The sequence below is a fragment of the Sarcophilus harrisii genome, chromosome 3 (genome assembly GCF_902635505.1).
Source record: "Sarcophilus harrisii chromosome 3, mSarHar1.11, whole genome shotgun sequence".
NCBI lineage: Eukaryota > Metazoa > Chordata > Mammalia > Dasyuromorphia > Dasyuridae > Sarcophilus > Sarcophilus harrisii.
The window spans coordinates 232,957,267-232,975,288 of NC_045428.1; the positions used below are offsets into that span (position 1 = coordinate 232,957,267).

At 32.7% G+C, this 18,022-nt stretch overlaps 1 protein-coding gene across 2 annotated transcripts in view; it reads left to right on the forward strand.

The window, feature by feature from the left end:
• The window catches only part of DSCAM (DS cell adhesion molecule), a 683,895-nt gene that overhangs the window by 557,998 nt on the left and 107,875 nt on the right, over window positions 1-18,022 (forward strand). For both annotated transcript variants that reach the window (XM_031959192.1, XM_031959191.1), the window contains exons 17-19: window positions 4,331-4,571; window positions 6,366-6,512; window positions 11,495-11,650. In XM_031959192.1, coding sequence (XP_031815052.1) covers window positions 4,331-4,571; window positions 6,366-6,512; window positions 11,495-11,650 — 544 coding nt within the window. The remainder of the gene's footprint in view (window positions 1-4,330; window positions 4,572-6,365; window positions 6,513-11,494; window positions 11,651-18,022) is intronic.

The following is an 18,022-nucleotide window of genomic DNA, read 5'->3' on the forward strand; positions in this document are numbered from 1 at the left end:
TAAAGTATTAATCTACTATTAAAAAGGATCTCAGTTTCCTCAGTAAGCTGAGATTCTGAATGAGAATAATTTCCTTTCATAGATGTGAAGGTTTTCCTGGAGGCAGCCTTAGTCTCAGTTGAAATAAATAATTACTACAAAATTGCAGCCAGCTGGTAAAAATGCAAACGTTTATTTCTCCTTCCAAATTAGCCTAGTTAGTTGATGCCTATCTCTCTGCCTGGCTCCAAGAGATCTTGCAGCTTTGTCCTTGGCTTCTGCCTCTGCTTTCTTCAGCCTCTAGCCAGCACCAAGGTAGAAGATACGAGGGATCTCTCTTGCCTCAAAGAGCAAGCTTTGTGTGCTTCCTCCCAGAGTGCTCCTCTCCGACCCCGGTAGATGTTCCAGAGAAATTCTCTTGAGTCGCTCACTGGAACTGTATTTATGCTACTTCTCTGAGAATGGGATTTTGGGATATCTCCCAGCATGCTCTCTGAAATCTCCCAAACATGTGAACTCCATTGAGTTCTTAGATACTTATGAGCTCTCTAAAGGTGTGAACACAAGCATTGTTTCCATCAGTTGTACTTAGTACCTAGTTCAAGTTCTGGCCCAAAATAACTCTTTCTAAGATTAAATCAACTCCAATGGCTTAACACTTTGTAAAGATTCCAACACATAGGTTTTAGGGAGTACAGAACAAAGAACAGAACAGTATATGTGACATTGTGCCATAACTGAGACACAGAGTACAACATGATTGGATGAAAATTTGATGATGGAGGCTAGCAACAACTTCTTCCTTCTTTCCTGTGGAAAGAAGAATAATTATTTATGTTTACCTGCAAGATTATAGTGGAAAGCATGGTAGTTTAAAATTACTAAACCTAACTCCTGTGTGTTCACATGCATCCCCCAAGACTAGCAAAATTCCTTGAAGCAAGAATTAATCAGTATTTACAAAGAGAATTGAGTTAGTAAAGTTATTCCATTTCTAACCAACTGAATTTAGTTCAGAGATATAGAATCATGATATAAGACAATTACAGCACTGAAATCAATAAAACAACAACAACAACAAAATATGGATTCAACATTGATCATTTCAAATGTAGTATATAAGGTAGTAGCCCTTTGCTGCTATCATTTTGGATTGGATTAGTAAATATATTCAGACTTATGGGAAATTCCCTGGGTCGAAAGATTTTAAATGCTTATCAAAGATAATCAGGGAGATACTTTTATTTGTGTTTTTTTTTCTTTTCAGCAATATAAATTTATAACAATTTCAAAGTGATCTAATTTAAGATTCCTGAACTCCTGTTTTCATGCAGCTGTAAAAATTCTCACCAAAACTGATATAGATGTAAATATTGATTTGTTCATACATATATTAATATACATATCACACATACATATCCATAAGAAGGTATATTTGGAATTGGGATGCCCTTAAAAGTTGAAGCCCAGGGAGTTCCCCAGCATTACACATACAAAATTATGTATTTAAGCCCAACTTGCCAAATTCCAAATCCAGTACTCTTTCTGATCATTTCTCTGTGCTCTACTGTCTCCCATATATGTTCAGTGTATTTTCTTCTCTAATAAAAAGCAAACTTGAAGATAAAAATTTACATTAATTAACTTCTAAGGCTGGGAATAGAACCTATTTCACTCACCAGTCTACCCAGATGGTAAGCTATTACTAACAGCTGGTTAATTCTCTAGTTTTCTGGAAATTGGTTATTATGTCTTTATTTTTTTTTGTACTTCTTGACAGATTAATATTAGAATTAACATGTTTACAGTACCTAGACTTTCTATTTCAGTTTCTGGAAAAACAAATACATGAAATTAAACTTTGTGAAATTTGTTAGCTAGCTTTTTATTATATAAAACATTTCATGTACCAAACCTGTCAAATGCAAATACTTCCCCTCCCCCCAAAAAACTCTTAAAGATTTTAATAATAATTTTTGAAACATGAATAATATGCAATTTGAAGGACAAGTTTTTAAAAGCACATAAAATGAGGGCTAAAAATATCATTATTTATTTGTATTCTGTTATAGGAAACAGTATGTTGATTCCAGTGATAGTCAATGACCCATATAATATATAAGATTATTTTGAAATCCAAATTCCATGATCTATTCATTTCAAAGTGCAGATGTATTTTGTGTTCTTGACATGTACATTAAAGAGTTTTGTTATTACTACTCTGAAAAAATCTAACCTTGTTCAAAATTCTTCTTTTTAGTAATTAATCTAGTATGAAAAGTAACAGGAAATTTTTGAGTCTTATATGAGATAAAGTAATTCCTCAACTCCTCCCCACACACCTTTGTTAGTGATTCTACTCATTCTTTCAGGCTTAAAAGTTTAGAATCACCTTTAATACTTTATTCTCTCATTCTACATACTCGCTTAGCTGTCTATTCCAATATTTTCTACCCTGCAATATGCTTGAGCTTGTCTTTACCCCACCTAAGTCACTTTGGTCATGGCACTCATTTCATCTAAAATATATAACCCCCTCCTCTTGCAACTAGTTCATTCTGAATACTGTTGCCAGAATAATCTTTCTAATATGCTAGTATGGTTGTTTTACTCATTTATCCAAAAAAAAGTAAATATATATGATCATTTAAAACCCTCTGTAATCTGTCTATAACTAATTGCTCAATCTTATTGCGAATCACTTCTTTTTATGCAATTCTCTTCATGGAATGCATTTTCTTCATTACAAACTGGATTACTCTGTTTTTTTCTGGTTTTGTTCTATTCCTAATTTTCACCTAATTTTTTCACCTAATTTTTCACCTAATTTTCACCTAATAAGAAGGAGAAAAGATACCTTTCCAGACCTGGCACTCAATCCACTGTGCCACCTATCTATCCCACTTGTGCAATACTTTGGCCTTATAAATCAAAAACCTTCTTAGTTTTGGAGTATTGTGTTTTTTTTCTTCTAACCAACTAAAATGTTAGATAATTGCTTTAACTACCTTTTCGAGGGATAGGTATAATAGGAGATAATTCTATTACTTTCTCCATCTCAATATTTTCACCATATTGTCTGAATTTCCTTCCTCCTCTCCTATGATTATCTAAATCCTACTCATTCTCTTTGGCTGACTCAAATCTCATTATGTTTCTCTGACAATCTCAGGCCACATAAATATTGCTATTTTTTAACTTCTATTGTTTTAGGAGTTAATTTTATATCCTCAATCAAATAATAAGATTTTTTTTCTTTGATGGTTCTAGAGACATAGTTTGTAATAGAGTACGTGTCTGTTGATTGAATAGACAAATATTTTCTTTTAGTGTAGCTATTGTTTTTCTACTAAGAATAGTTGTAAAATAATTTAAAGTAGTATTTTCTATCAGTTTGCTTAATAGATTTTTTTATCATAAGCATTGTGAATATAAACTATTGTATGACAGTTCCTCAATTTTGGGGGGAAAATTAATTGATGTTGTGTAACAATATCTTATATTATCTCAGTTGTTGGAAAAGGCCCAAAGTTCAACTAGCCTAACCTTCAAAAACATAGGACTAACCCCTAAAACCTCCTTGACCAATGGACATCCAGTCTCTACCTGAAGACTTCTGGTGAGAGAGAATCTTTCTATGTTCTATGTTCTGAAACAATTCATTCCACTTTCAGACTACTTTAAATTTTTAAGAAATTTTTTATTACATTGAACAAAAATTGGCCTCTCTGCAACTATCACCCATTATTCCTTGTAGTGTTCTATAAGAAGAAGAAAAACTCCAAATCAGTTCCACATGTTTGAGACATATGGGATTAGTGTATCCTAAACCTCTGGTTTTATAAGTATTAAAGAATAACAGTATAAAAAGTCCTTCCACAATTGTTGGTAACAACTTAACCAAAACTCCCATTTGCCTGAGCACTAAGTCTAATGGACTTAACCGGGATGAAAAAGAGCATGTCTGTATAGCAGAATTTAAACCTGGGTCTTCCTGACTGTAAGATAGGCAATGTTGCTACGCTAAATCTCATTCTATATAATACTCCTTCAAAAACTTGAGAGGTATCATTCTTTCCCCCTAATCCCTTCTACAGGTTTAAGAAAGTATTCTAGATACCCTTGGAGTATCATCTTTTTAACTTGGTGCTAATGATGTCCTAGAAAATTAGCATTCCTGTTTATTTAACACTGTATGTAGGAGTTAGGTAGCAATCTGGTTTTCACTGAAGATTATTGTAGAAGGTAGCTACAATTTCACCTTTATTCCTTTTTTTAAGACTGGAAGTTCTGGATAGGTGTTGATTTCATCTCTAGCTATTTTGAGTATTATCTTTTCTTTCCTATTTAGGCTCCAAAGAAACACTTGCAAAATGGCATTATTCGAGGCTACCAGATAGGTTACCGGGAATATAGCACAGGAGGCAACTTCCAGTTCAACATTATCAGCATTGATACCACTGGAGACAGTGAAATTTATACTCTTGACAACCTAAATAAATTCACTCAGTATGGCCTTGTGGTACAGGCATGCAACCAGGCTGGAACAGGACCTTCTTCTCAGGAAATCATTACCACTACCCTAGAGGATGGTATGTGCTTCTAGTTGATTGGCTATTGCAAGCCAGTAATGAAGTTAATTGTTTTTCTTCTCTAAAGAGCAACAGGTATTTTTTTGTCTCATCTTACTGTTATATTTAATTACCAGTCTAGTTTTCCTCTTGTGCTTATGCCTACTGGGTTTATGTTGACTTCTCTAGAGGAAAATTAGACTCATATTATTGACAAAGGAGTGTGTAAATGGGTAGATGTTTTATTTATTTCATCATAGAGTTACATTGTGGTTTGGTCACAACTCTGATAATACTTGTTTGTAAAGGCAATTTTTTTCTGTCTTTGAGTTGCTCTATTTCATTTAAAATATTAGATTTGCATCTTCTCATGTGAAGTTCTGTGTCTCTTTCTGTACCTGAAAGTGGTTAGCAAGGATATAACAAGATAATCTGCTTTACAAATATAAGAATACTCCATGTCCATTTTAAAAAAGGATTTTAGTAACTATTTAATAAAATAAGATTATTTCATCTAACTAAACTTCATAGATTGTACCACACAAGATGCATCTCCCTCTGGTGTTCAGGAATATTAATTCAGCTGATAGAACATTAAAACATAAATAGTAAAATAGAATTTGAATATAAGATACCAAACTGTGCTGTAAGCACTTTAAATTTAATAGGAGTATCCAGAAATACATAGTTAGTGTTAGACTTTGAAGATACAATTTTAGGAATACCCAATGAGGAAATTTTTTCTACCACTGAAGATTGGCCCCCCCCTTTTTTGAAATGTATAATCTTAGAATGTTGCCTGAGAATTTAAATGACTTGTCCAATGTCACAGAATCAGTATGTGTCATAAACTGGAATTGAATCTTGACTTGACAGCCAATTCTCTGTGCATTTTATCATGCTGTGTCAATATTGATGGAACAAAAAGATATGCATAGGCTAATAATATCAGTAAATGGATATTTGATATTAAAAGGAGCAAATAGCTAGTTATTTTAAACCTCCAATTACTTCTGTATAAAATGAAATATGTATGTCTAATTTTGAGGGGTAAAATGACTAGTTATATCTTAAATGATTAGAAATGGTATTTGTAGAAAAGGAGTTACTATTAAAAAGTATATTAAAATTTCCTTGTCTCTTACTTTCACTAGTTTATAGAGCATGCTTAATGTATCTTAGATTTTTATTAAAAGCTTATTTTATTAACATACACAATTAATAAATGATGTTGCTATATTTCCTGAAAAAAATGTAATGTCAAGAATACAATATGTTAGGGGAAATAACATAATTACTTCTAATGGCAGGGGGAAAAATAATTCTAGCTCTTTGAAGTATGTATAATTGCCCAGCTAATTGTCCCCTGCCCTCTCTTTCCAACAAAAACACAAATATAAACTGAAGGCAAAGAAAGCAACATATGCATATAAAGAGATGAGGATAAAGTTAATTGGCTGGGAGGGTTAAGGGCTATAAGGGCAAGAGTATTTATACTATGATAAAATATGGTGAATATATGCTGCAGAAGATAAGTGTCATACATATTAAATTACAATAATACACAATACAATAATACAGAAATTAAGGTCTTAAATTCACTTTAACTAATAAGAAAAAGAATGCCCTTCTGAAAAATAAAGTAGGTAAGAAATATAGAGATAAAACCAATCAAGCAGAGATTGGTATGATAACAATATAAAAACCATTTTATAGAGGTGTAAGAATGTGTGTTTGTGCTGAGAAATAATGACAACCTTTTCATCTTTATCTTTAGACTACAATTTATTCCTTTTTTTTCATTTTTTATTTCAGTGCCCAGTTACCCTCCAGAGAATGTCCAAGCCATAGCTACATCACCAGAAACCATATCCATAACCTGGTCAACACTTGCCAAAGAAGCCTTGAATGGAATTCTCCAAGGATTCAGAGTGATATACTGGGCTAACCTCTTGGATGGAGGTAAGAGAATGTGACTAGAATACTGAAGATATGACAAAAATAATCCACATAATCTGTAGACCAAGTCAAGTTAAACATCAGTCAACAAACATTTAAATATTTCCTATATGCAACTGTTAATATTCTATTTTAAAGAATCATGTCATCAAAGGCTCTATTATTCCCATTATTTTTTGCACTGAAAGTATTAAACTTCTAATTTGACATCTCTTGCATGTCTGTCTTTCAATAATAATTTGTATTTCCTCTTAGTTTTTTAAAAAAATTATCTTTTTTACATTACCAAAATTTCCCCTTCTCTACCCCTCCCAAGGAATCATACAATATAAAACAATAATATTTTAAATAAGCAGAAAATTCATCAAAAACCCCAATATATTGAAAAAATCTAAAAAGATGTGTATTGTATCATACTCATGGCCTTCCCACCTCTACAAAGAAGTTGGGGGAAGTGTCTACCTGGAGTCAGGTTTATTTTCATAATTTTGCTTCTTGGTTTAACTTACTTGTTTTTGCATCAGTTCATTAAAATGCCAGGTCAAGTCACAACTTCTGCCTGCTTCAGTTTCCTTATCTGGAAACAAGCATAATAATTGCACTTTCCTTCCAAGCTTCTTTTGAGAATAAATAAGGTATTTGTAAAACATTTTGCAATTCTTGAAGTTCTATATAAAATGTTGTTGCTGTTGTTTTTATTATTATCCTAATAGTTGAACCACAAGATCAAAAGTTATGGGTATTTAGCTGCGTTATTTTTTAATTCTAAATAACTTTCCAAAATAGTTGTACAACTCCATTAATAATGTGCTTGAGCAGTAGGTTTCCAAGAACTGCTAACCATTCCTGAGACTGTGAAGTCCACAATTTGAAAACTATTTTCATAATAATATTAAGACATTCTAATTTTTTCATTGATAGATGTAACCAATAACAAAAAAAAGGTCTTTAAGGCAGAGTCAAAACAATTTTGAAAAATATAAAAGATCCTGAAACCAAAAAATTTATGAATAACTACACTAGTGTCTCTACATTGCTACAGCCCCCTCAAATCTGACAATTTTCATCTTTGGTCATCTTTGTTAATTTGAAGTAGAAAAAGTGATTTTTTTTCATTTGCATTTTTCTTATTACTAATTTGGAGCATTCTTTCAAATGGGTTAATAGTTTGAAATTCTTTTCAAAATTCTTTTTTGCATATCCTTTGACTACTTATCTATCGATATAATTTTTGTGTTGAGAGAGAATACATATTCATAATTCATAATATAGACATATGTTCACATAAGCACATTTGTTATAGATTATATGTATATATAATATGTATACAGATATATGAACAAAAAGTTCTTAAGAATTTTAACTGATTACAAGAGAGATGAAAGAATTTCCATATTACTACTAATAAGAGAAAGGTAAATCAAAACAACTTCAAAGTTTCATTTCATGTACTTAAAATTGGAAAAGATGACAAAATATTAGAATAGTCAATGTTAGAAGGGATATAGGAAGATCATGTATTAGTACATTGTTGGTAGAACTGTGAAAAACTACAATTATTTTAGAATTGCCATATGGTCAACTCCTTTGGGTGTCCATTGTTTCCTGTAGCTCTGACTCCCTTTCTCCAGAGGTACGATGCTGTCCATAGAGATATAATACTATCAGAGGTATTGATCTCTATAAGCACCAAATCCCTATGGATTAAATCCATTTTAGAAAATTTATATCACCCCTTTAAAGTGCTCTTCATTGGAACATTTTTCACTCTTAATGGGAGATTCCCCACTTTCATTTCCACTGTTTCCATTTCTCATTGTGCCACTTCTATTCTTTTTAGAGAATATAGAACATTGTGCAAAGGGAAGCCAATGAAGTTATGAGACCAAGAAATAATAAAACAAATTATAAAGAATGAAAAGAACTGAAGAAAATGTGAAATATTCCATTAGAAAAACAATAGATCTAGAGAACAAATCCAAAAGAGAAAACATGAGAATAATTGGACTATTAAAACCTTTGACCCAAAAAAGAACTTTTATATAATAATGCAAAAAAATAATCAAAGAAAATCATCCTAATATGATAGAATAAAAAGGAAAGTAGAAATAGAAAGAAAAATCCACGAATCACTATCTGAAAGAGACTCTACAAGGAAAACACACAGAAACATCATTACTAAATTTTGAAAGCCCCAACTCAAAGAAGAAATTTTATAAGCAACAACAATGCAATAATTCAAATATGCTGAAACTACAATTAGAGTCACATAAGACTACCAGTGTCTATAATAAAAGAGTGCAGGTCCTGGAATACAATATCTATGGACAACCAAAAGACCTGGGGTTGTGACTGAAAATATTATATTCAGCAAAATTAAGTACATATTCAATGAAAAAAGTGAACATTCAATAAACTCTCTGATTTCAAGATTTTGTTGCCAAAAAAACTAAACTCAATAGAAAAATTAACATAAAAGAGTCAACATCAAAAACTAATTTCAAGGTATTCAATAAGAACAAACTGTTTATGTTTTATTCATGAAATTGTGAACTATCTCTCTAAGATAGTCATTAATAATTGGGTAGTAAAAAAAATTAGGTAGAGTTGCGTAGTATGTGATTCTAAAAAGCAAAATCATGTAGAAAGCAGTAAAAGAAAAAATAATTATGCTATCTGAATGAGGTTCAATAGCAAGAACCAATGGAGGAATTAGATAATTGGGAGGGAGGGAGGACTGGTAATTTTGAAATTCTAGTCAAATCAGGAATGGGTTAAAGAGGAAGACAAATATAGATGTAGATATGAACATAGATATAGATAGAGCATATGTATAGGTATATCAAGAAGGGGACAGCACCCTAAAAATATATAAAGAAATAAGAGGGGGAGGGAATAGAATAGGACCAGGTAGATTAACAGGAATAAAATAAGTTTAATGTTTAATAGGAAAGGGATAAAGAAGGAATAAAAGGAAGCAAAGAAAAGATGCACATTTTTGAATACAATGTATTTTATTATTTTATATATGTTCTTGAAATGGAAATTTATTGTTACATATTTTAATTCCCTTGTATATTTCTCCTCTAAATGTTATAATGTTTTTTTTTCTTTTTCTGTTTGTTTTAAATTTTTTTAAAAAATTATAAAAGGAAAAATATAAGTTATTTTCCTTTTGTTGTTAACCATCTGCTTGATTAGGATAAATTACTTATTCCCCTCCATACTTTTCTTTTTTTCTCAACATTTATGTGTCCTCCAACTCTCTAGTTTATTCCCACAAATATATTGATTCATCTGTGGTGAGGTGTTTTGAGTCTTGCTTTCTCCATTGCCTCCTTGTGTATTCTTAGAAAGATATCTCCTAAAGAGTGTTTTTGTTGTTATTTTTCTGTTCTTACTTCTAGTATTGTTGTTGTTAACTCCCTAAGTGTCTTTTTCTTACAATTTTTAGTTTTATTTTTATTTTCCCTGGAGTTACTTATTTTGTTTATTGTACTTTCTTTGATCTATTTATTTGTTTTCACTGCCTTTTTGTTGCTGTAAATTGTAGGAGGTGTGAAATGGAGTTTGCAATACAAATAATCTACTCAAATTTGTTTTGCCTTATAGGATTATTTCAAGCAGCTTTTTAAAAAATTTGAATACTCACTTTTTTAATTAATGATTAGGCCCATCTTTACAGGGTTACATAGTTCATTTTCAGTTGTGTTTGGGGCTCCTTTGCTTTTCAGAACACAATATCTTGTTTCAGGAGAGCATAGAATATGTTATTTGAATTTTTTTTCCTTTATATTTGAAAGTATTTCTTCTGATTGATTATAGAATTTATTATTATTAGAATTGCTATATTTAACTCATGTTTTAAAGTTTTCCAGCCTTACATGGTTTTTATTAGTTATTTTATACTTTTCAGATATATATTTTTTCATATATATATATATTATATATATGTGTGTGTGTGTGTGTGTGTGTGTGTGTGTGTGTAATGTATTGGTTTCTCTCTCCCTTTCTCTGACTCTGTTTCTTACTTAGTTTTAATCTATGGTTTCAGTTATGTTAGGAACTCTAGATATTGAGACTATCTACTATAAATATCAGAAACTCATTTCACTCCTACCCATAAATCTAGTTAATGATCTAAAATTGTTTTTATCATGTAATTGGGGAGAAATAAAATATTATATATTTCAAAAAATAAATAACAGATGAGACAAATACAAGGTGGCATGGAAATATCTATATGACCTGAGAAAGAGGACAGTAAGGAGAACAAAGAAAACAATACGTAATGTCACTAATTGGAAATGGAAAAAAAAAACATAAACAAAAAATCAAAATTCAATGCTGCAAAATTATAAAGAACAAGCATGATTCCAAGGCAGATATCCTCTTTCCCTTTTGCAGAGGTAAAAATGTTGTAGGTTCAAGATATTTTTGGACTCTGTTGAAGTATTACTCTGTTAAGCTGATTTTTCCTATTTATCATTCTGTATTTTTTAAAATATCTCTCTGGGATGGTTAGCAAGAAAATATATTAGAGGAATTACAATGACATAACAAATACATACATCAAAAATTCTTTCAAAATGAAAAAAATAATGCATTGTGTCAATACCAATTCCATTTGAATCCATACCTGTTTATTGTCTCTTTAGGCAATCACAACAGAGATATGGTCCAAGCATTGACTATTGTAGTATTGAAATTGGTTTGTAACACTCTATTTTGAGTGCTATGTTCTATTTTTTTATGTCTATTTTTCTGCCAAATGTTCTGAGGCAATTGGTATGTGAATTCTCTTTCCAAATTGCTACATGGCACTCATCATTATCTAATGAATGTGCATTATCCCTTCTATATAATTTAAATGTGTGACAGGTGGATATATTCTCTACACAACTAGACAATAAGTACAAAGAAGGGCAAAAATAGTGATTGCTAATAACAATAGCTGCCTGATTTGTGTTTTTTTCCTTCCCCAGAGCTGGGAGAAATTAAAAATGTTACTACTACACAGCCTTCCCTGGAGTTAGATGGGCTAGAAAAATACACCAACTACAGCATTCAGGTGTTGGCATTTACCAGAGCTGGAGATGGGGTCAGAAGTGAACAGATATTCACTCGCACCAAAGAAGATGGTGAGAACTTTGAACTGCTAGATATCTAAATATGATGTGCATATTTATAAATTAATCAGTATTTGTTTTAGAAGCCAGATGTAAGATGAGGCTCTTGTTGAGCTCCTGAAATGCAAATATGAATCCTAGTCCAGAAAAGGCAACATAAAAACAACTTCACTTCCATTTACCATGTTATTTTTTATTTTGCCTCTCCACAAACCTTCATATTTGCTTTCAAACATGACAGGGAATATTACCTTCATGTTTTAAATATTATTTTTATTTACCTTTTTCTCTACTTTATTTTTACAATTTTATCTAATGTTTGACAACTTTTTCAAAGGTTATAATATTTTTATAGGAGTTTATTTCTATACTTTTGGCTATTATGTTAGCTACTGATATGAAAGGAGCAGCTCCAAAGATGACTATCAAGGACCAAAAGCTGAGTTATTTCTTTCTTTGTTGCAAGTAAATCATTTTAGCATATGTGTATTTTTAAAACAATTATTTTTATTCTAACATGATTTATGAAGATTCAGCAAATGGAAAACTATAGCTGTTTTCATCAAACCTTTAATTCTTTATCTTGCTTTTTAATTATGTCACTATTTGTGGAACATATAGAAATCACATCTGATATTTTTTATATTTTTAAATAATGTCTTTTAAAGTTCTGCTCCACTGAATAATTGTATAATGTTATTTTCTTTCTTAAAATCTATATCATGAAACATAAACCTAGTGTAAGCTAAGTGTAATGTTCTCCTTGGTTTTCTGGAGGTCTTTGGGGCAGCCTTCTTTTCAGTTGAGTAATCACCACAAGAATAGCCAGGTGTTAAAGTCCAAAATTCTTTATTGTCTCCTTTGCCTAGTTCTCAGTTAGCTTTCTTGTGGCCTTTAGAGGGGACTTGGTTCCAGTGGAGAAAATACAGGAAGATAGGCCACCACAGTGGTGTGAGATGAAGTGAGTCTGAGTTCAAGGGTTTTGTGCTTCAGCCACCAGCCACCACAAAGGTGGACAATGGAATGAATCTGTCTCTGCTTTTTTTGGCTGAGTTTGTCTCAGTTTATATGCTCTACTCTGAGTACAAACCAATCATTATATCACTAAGAAATCATTATTTGTTGTAAGATTAAATCAATAATACTGAACCTAGAGAATTATTAATCACCATGCTAAACTAGATAACCATTGTCTCAACAATTCCACTGAATTAGCACCTTATAAGAATCCTTGTTTCAAGTTCAGAGTTCTGGCCTATAACAGCTAAATCCTGTCAAGTTGGAAAGATTTTTAGTTCTGAACTAGAAATAGGTTGTTAGGGATAATTTTGGTACATGTATGTTTACAAACATTTCTGATTTTGTAATGGAAAAAAATATCAAATGCATCTCTGATATTATTTTTTCACTTCATCAAACAAAATAGTGATTTTGACATAAATTTTATATGCTGCTGATCTGCAATGTGTACATATATATGAGAAAATGTTTTGTTCTAGATTTTAGTATGCAAAAAAAAGTATTGGTAAAAATATTTTCCTAGGCCCATTAGAGAATCACAGCATTAGAATGGATCCTAGGAGGCCCTCTGGTCTAACCAATACTTGATCAAGAATACTTTGTACAATATATTAACAAGTGGTCATATATATTTTTCTTTAAAACCTCTAAGAAAAGGAAACCCACTACATCCAAAATTTGTTCATTTATATTTATATGACTTTAAGTGTTGGAATAATTTTCCTTAGAAGAAAATACTAAGGAATTTAGTTTTCATGCTTCTTGGGAAGGGTTCTTAAGTAATATGACTTTAATTCTCAGAATACCAGTTATGGTGAGGCTAAATTCACAGAGATCACCTTTAGAAGATTATATAGAAGGAATTACATATATTTGACACTCACAAAGTATGAAAATCATATTGGTAGGCATAAAAGGGTGGTTATCTTGTATTGTGGAAGGTACACACATCAGCAAAATCACAGATCTTCTAAGATATTGAAGTAACTGAGACAAATAACTGAGACAATATTTTATCATACTTGCTGTTATTTCATTACCTTTCTGAGAAAGGCAACATAAAAGATCTATCTCACTCATTACATAGAGAACTGTGTTGATGAATTGTTGCTGGTCATGAAAATTTTTCAAATATGTCATTGGTCCCAGAAATATAGGGAATTATTGTAGAATTATATTATAGATATTATAGAATTGATGATTAAACTTAATAATTATAACTCTTTCCAGTATTTACCCCATTACCTTATTTTACTTTATCACTTTTTATGTTATAAATTCATTGAGGAAAGGTTAATTCAAAGATTTGAATGTTAGTCTCAATGCTTCTTTGTAAAATAATTTTTGCTGATTTCAGAGACAGTACTGTGGTTAATAGTGATAAAGTTCAATATACTACTTGATCTTATTTATGCATTATTTGTGAATTTTCTGTCTTATAGTTTGTGGAGAACAAAGTCTCCACAAAAATCCAGTTTCAGTGTTCCACCATTACAGATGGTGTCCTCAGGGTCTCAGAGACTATGTCACCCTAACACAAGCCGTGTGCAGATTCCACTATATACTACTATGTACTATCTATCCATCATGCACATCTCCCTTGCCCTCCAACTAATTATTAATTTTAATTCCTTGGAGACAATAGGATTCTATAGTTTACAATCACATAACATAACCAAAAGATTAAAAAAAAAAAGTTTGATTCATCTAAGTGGCACAGTGCTGATATTAAGTATCACAGTACTGATATTAAGGATCAAAAAGACTGAATTCAAATCTCACCTTGCACAAGGAACATAACCTCACTTACTCTTTCATCTATAAAATGAAGATACTAGCACCTACCTCAAGGGGCTGTTGTTAGATTCAAATGAGATAGTATACATAAAGCATATTACAAACCTTATAGTACTATATTAATTTTAGATATAGTTGTTTTGATTGTGATGTTATCAATTTAGGAAAGTCCTGGTGTGGAAATTAACTCCCTCAATAGAAATAAACAATTTGCCCTAGCCCACAAATTGTCTTAGTGAATTTCTCAGAGTACAAGGTAAATCCCTTGCCCAAGATCACCAACTAGTATGTCTTAGGTAGGACTTGAATCTAATTCTTCCTGGTTTAAAGACCAACTCTCTTTCAATGTGCAACACTGCCTGTCACCAAAAGAATCAAGTTGCTTAAAAAGAAGAGATAAGAAATTTCCAAGAAGATGTTTCAATTTATTAAAAAGAATTATGTGAGGAACCAAGATGGCAGAGAAGGCACACGCGACTTTCTAAGCTCCTCTCATTCCCCTCATAACCAACTATTAAATTAAGCCTCAAAAATAGCTCTTCATTGCTTAAATTCATGAAGATTAGAAGCACTATAATTTACCAGCTGAAGATAATCTGGAAGCTCGCCAGGAAAGGTTTGTACTGAGGGGCCAGGAACAGACTAGCACAGGCAGTGAGAGATTAATATCCTGAGCAGACCAGGGGCTGGGGAGGGGAGGAGAGGGTAGAGGGATGGGAGGGAGGGGAAGGGTGGGGATCTCTGTGGCTAGAGAAGTTATAGAGATGACTCTGCTATAAGCTAACTGCTCTGCCTTGATTGCAAAGCAGTAAACTGGCAGAGAAATTAAAGCCCAAAACAGAGGGTACTCTAAAAAACACCAGAACCTAACAAGATCTGACTGTAACCACCCAAACCCGGAAGTGACTCAGGCAGACTGAAACGCAGCCCTGCAGCCACATCCTGCAGTTCAGGGCTTTTGCCGGGGCAGTTACAAATCTGCACGGCAGGGAGGCACAGCCTGGGCAGCCTCTACTCTGCACAGTGGGGGGCTCGGCCTGGAGCAATAGAACTTCCCCAGCAGACTGTGCTTCCCAGGGCAGAGACACTTCTGGGTCCTGCAGGGCCATTCACTGCTCAGCTGCTTATACCCACAGCCCCAGGGCAGTGGTTATCTCACACAGTGGAGGTTCTTTGCAGGGCACTTTCCCAGCTCAGCCCTACAGGCCTGAGTTACTTCTGGGTGGGGAACTCTTTCCCAGAGCACTCCAGTACCTCGCTGCTTTTTGTAGCTTTCTGGTAGGACAGCTACCTGTCCATGTACCAATCACTGCTCTGCAGAGGAAGCTGGTAACCTCCTGGCTCTGAAGGCAGACCCTACAGGCTTTAACAAAATGAGTAAAAAAAATCAAAAGGACGATTGATAGTTTCTATACAGAAAGAGAGCAGCTTTTCAACCCTGAAGAGACTAATAGCAGACAATCTCCAGATAATTGTTGGTCCCCAATACAAAAGGCGCTCCTAGAAGAGACTATTAAAAACCTTAAAAGAGAACTAGAAGAAAAATGGGGAAAGGAAAGAGAAGCTATGCAAGAGAGCAAAAACTTCCTGAAATGTGAATTGGAAAAGGTAAAAAACTCCCAAGAAGTACAGGGAAACAGAATTTATGAATTGAAAAAGGTTAAGAATTCCCAAGAAAGTAGGATTTGTGATTTGGAAAAAGAAAATAACTCACTAAAAAAAATAGTGAAATGGGAAAAAATTCCATAAAGCAAAACAACTCATTTAAAAACTCAATTGGACATATACAAAAAGAAGTAAAAAAAGCTAATGAAGAAAATAACTCACTAAAAATCAGAACTGAGCAAATAGAAATGACTGATTCATTGAGACATTAAGAATCAGTCAAGCAAAACCAAAAAAAAATGAAAGATTGGAAAAAATGTCAACTATTTATTTGGAAAAACAACAGACCTGGAAAATAGATCTAGGAGAAATAACCTGAGGATCATTGGACTACCCAAAAATTATGATGAAAAAAAGAGCCTAGATATTATTTTACAGGAAATCATCAAAGAGAACTGCCCAGAAGTAATAGAACTAGAAGGTAAAATAGGCATTGAAAGAATTCATCGAACACCTTCTGAAAAAGAACCTAAAATAAAGACTCCGAGGAATATTGTAGCCAAATTTCAGAATTTTCAGACTAAAGAAAAAATATTACAAGCAGCCAGGAAAAAAACAATTCAAATACTGAGGTGCCACAATAAGGGTCACAGAAGATCTGGCTACTTCAAAATTAAACGATCGAAGGGCCTGGAATCTGATATTCCAAAAGAAAAAGAACTTGGAATGCAACCAAGATTAAACTACCAAGCTAAGCTGAACATTTTTTCCATGGAAGAAGATGGACATTTAATGAAACAAAGGAATTCCATCTGTTTCTAAAGAAAAAACCAGACTTAAACAAAAAATTTGATCTCCAACAACAGGACTCAAGACAAGTAGAAAAAGGTAAAAGGAACTCTTGAGAACTGTATTTCTGTTGTGGATATACATAAAAATCACATGTATAATTTTATTTTACTGATATAACATAAAAAGGGAAGTAAAAATGGAAAGGGAATAGTGTCAGAAAAAGGGAAAAGGGGAGATAAAAAAGAGGGAAACTACATGCAACGATGAGGCAGAGGAAACTTATCATATCTGAGGGAACTTAGAGATGGGGAGGAACATTATGTGAATCCTATTCTCATCAAAGTTGGCTCAAAGAGAAAATAATTGACATATTTGTTTTACAGAGAATCTTCTCTCACCTCATTAAAAAGTGGGAGAGGAAAAGGGAAAAGGAAAAAGAATAATAAGGGAAGGGTACAAGAAAGGGAAAGGGATTCAAAGGGAGGAGAGAGGGATCCTAAAGAGGGAGAGTTGCATGACACAAGTGGGACCAATAAGTTTAATACTAGGGAAAGCGGGAAGGGGGGCAAGAAAAAGAAAAGCATAATCTGGGGATATTAGGATGGCAGGAAATACAGAATTAGTCATTTTAACCATAAATGTGAATGGGATGAACTCTCCCATAAAGAGGAAGCAGATAGCAGACTGGATAAAAAGTCAGAATCCTACAATATGTTGTTTACAGGAAACACATTTAAAACAGGGGGATACATACAGAGTAAAGGTAAAAGGCTGGAGAAGAATCTATTATGCTTCAGATGAAGTCAAAAAAGCAGGGGTAGCCATCCTTATCTCAGATCAAGCAAAAGCAAAAATTGATCTAATTAAAAGAGATAAGGAAGGAAACTATATTTTGCTAAAGGGTACTATAGACAATGAAGCAATATCAATATTAAATATATATGCACCAAGTGGTATAGCATCTAACTTCCTAAAGAAGTTAAGAGAGTTGCAAGAAGAAATAGATAGCAAAACTATAATAGTAGGAGATCTCAATCTTGCACTCTCAGATTTAGATAAATCAAATCACAAAACAAATAAGAAAGAAATTAAAGAGGTAAATAGAATATTAGAAAAATTAGGTATGATAGATCTCTGGAGAAAACTGAATGGTGACTGAAAGGAGTATAC